The sequence below is a fragment of the Glycine max genome, chromosome 1 (genome assembly GCF_000004515.6).
Source record: "Glycine max cultivar Williams 82 chromosome 1, Glycine_max_v4.0, whole genome shotgun sequence".
NCBI lineage: Eukaryota > Viridiplantae > Streptophyta > Magnoliopsida > Fabales > Fabaceae > Glycine > Glycine max.
The window spans coordinates 1,138,837-1,141,170 of NC_016088.4; the positions used below are offsets into that span (position 1 = coordinate 1,138,837).

Genomic DNA, 2,334 nt, shown 5'->3' on the forward strand with positions numbered 1-2,334 from the left:
CCAGAGTTAACATTTAGTTGAAGTTTGTGATTCATGAGCTTAGTCATTCTAAGATTGGCAGGTAGTTCATAAACTTTTTATTCTTTTTCCTCCCAAAGATCCAATGTTTCAAGATGAACATTATTCATCCTTGCAAATCGTGTTTTATAGTACACCTCACCACAAAAAAAGACAAGTGGTGGATTTGTAGTAAATGACGTATTTGCTTCTCTCAATCAACTCACAAATTCCTTAAGTTAAGAGCTTTGGCATTAATTTGTTTTATTTATTTTTTTATTTATGAGAGCAGCAAATTAAGAAAAGAAATAAACACATGAAAAACTTTATTGGATGACTCTATAAATAGAGCTCAATATACATCTATCATTGTTAGTATAACTTCAACTTAAATGAAAAAAACAGAAACAAACATTCAAAACTTAAAAAAAGACTTACAACTGTTACAAGAAATAACAAACTCCTAAAAGACACTCGAAAAACTGAATCTTTAGAATCCATTTCAAGCAGCAGGCATATTTTCAATAATTAGAATTCAAATACACACAACAAACATGACTACCAGAATCAAGAGGTCCAGTTGATGGTAAGGCTCCTCAAGCCAGTTAGCTAGTAGCTATTATATCATTCCATTGCTATTAATTCTTTGGCTCATAATCCGCCAAATTTGGACTGCTCTTTCTCTAGTCGATTGATTAATTGCTGTAACTTCTTCAAATACTTCTTCGTGAGATGATCCAGAATAATCCCTCTTGAAAATCTGAGCTTTCCATAAAATTGTGTAGGTGTTTCATATAAGTAGATGCGTTTCTTATCAGGATACTTGCGGTTTGAATTATTATTTTCAGGGACAATGTGCATGATTTTTCCTGGAGGATAAAGAGGATGTCTATCCAAGTTGACTGATGTTGGAACAGGACAAACACTCTCTTCTTCAGTGATGTTTTTTGTTGTGGTTGCTTCTTTGTCCTTAGCATGAATGTTAGACAATTTGTCTTTATCATCATCTGAGTCATCATCATCACCGTCAGATCCTTCACTAGAAGAATTATATTCTTCATCATCCGACACAGACTCTATGATTACGTGTTCTTCAGTCAAAAGAGTTTCACAACTTGTCTCCCATGATTGAGAAGCCTTAACCAAGTCATCTGATGTTTCAATATTCTCACGTTGGGAGCAGGGTAACAAAGATTGAGTTCTTTGTTGATGCTTCTTCACAACCTTTAGGCACAAAGAAGGATCATTAACATAAGATAATTAAAAGAAGTATATATTATTATATGACCCTATACAAAAAGGAGATATATATATATAATTATAGCCAGCAAGAACAGTAGAATTTCTCAACAGAAATCAATTAAGAGTTCCCTCATATTATGTATGGTTTGATAATATAAATGAAGGAACAAACTCTTGTTAGAGTTTAGTGAATACCTAATAAAGGACTATATCCCTATAGAGCACCCACTGAGTACTTTCATTGTCAAATATATATAAAGGGAACTTGAAGCTACCTGGGTGCAACGAGTTACTGCATGTCCTGTGATGGCTTTCGCAAATGATAAGCGAGATCCAACTGCAGTTAGGATGTTTTTATCCTTAATCCGACCCTGTAAATTATTCAATCCATATTATATTATGCAGTGACCTAATGAAAGCCAACTTGAGCAAAGAATGAACCATTTTTAACAGATAACATCTTCAGAAATTAGTCAATAAATTAACATGTTAGTATTTGAGGAACCATCTTAATTAGGCTGGGAGAAGTAGTTTGAGCAAGCACCTTGTAAATGAAATCGTGAAGAGAAGAAGCTGACAATGTAGGCACTATGTCATAACCATTTATAATGGAAGTGATAAAGGGCTTCCCGAATCCGGCTAACTCCAATGTCATACACGCAGCTGCAAAAAAATACAGTTGTGAAGAAGGATTGGCCATATCAGAACACATGACCTATAGAATTAGATAGATCAGATCAATACAAAAATTAAAACTCTAGATGTAAATTAAAAAAGTTAGTTTAACATATATAACCACATGCCTGGTCCAAACGTTACACAAGTACATGAAGAGAACTGCTTCATTTCTCTAAGCATAAATGTCAACAGTGCAGCAGTACCACCACCAAGTGAATGCCCAATGATCTATGGAAATATTATTATAACAATAAAAAAAGGTCAAAAGGTTGAGTTACATGATTGAATAAAAAGAATACATAAATTTAATTTACAAAATAGTGAAGCAAGAATATGGCATTTAAAGTAAAAGAGTACTTATAAACAAACGTTCACTTTAGTCCATTAATCTTTTTCCTTAATTATATGATTTATCAC

General features: G+C 33.2%; 1 protein-coding gene across 1 annotated transcript; it reads right to left on the reverse strand.

Moving 5' to 3' along the window:
* Positions 1–296: 296 nt before the first annotated feature.
* Positions 297–2,116, reverse strand: LOC102665971 (uncharacterized). The gene is made up of 3 exons (XM_014765761.3): positions 1,784–2,116; positions 1,515–1,610; positions 297–1,221 (listed from the first exon to the last, which is right to left on the reverse strand). Exons 1-3 carry the CDS (start codon positions 1,949–1,951, stop codon positions 649–651), a joined length of 837 nt encoding a protein of 278 aa, XP_014621247.1. The 5' UTR covers positions 1,952–2,116; the 3' UTR covers positions 297–648.
* Positions 2,117–2,334: the final 218 nt, after the last annotated feature.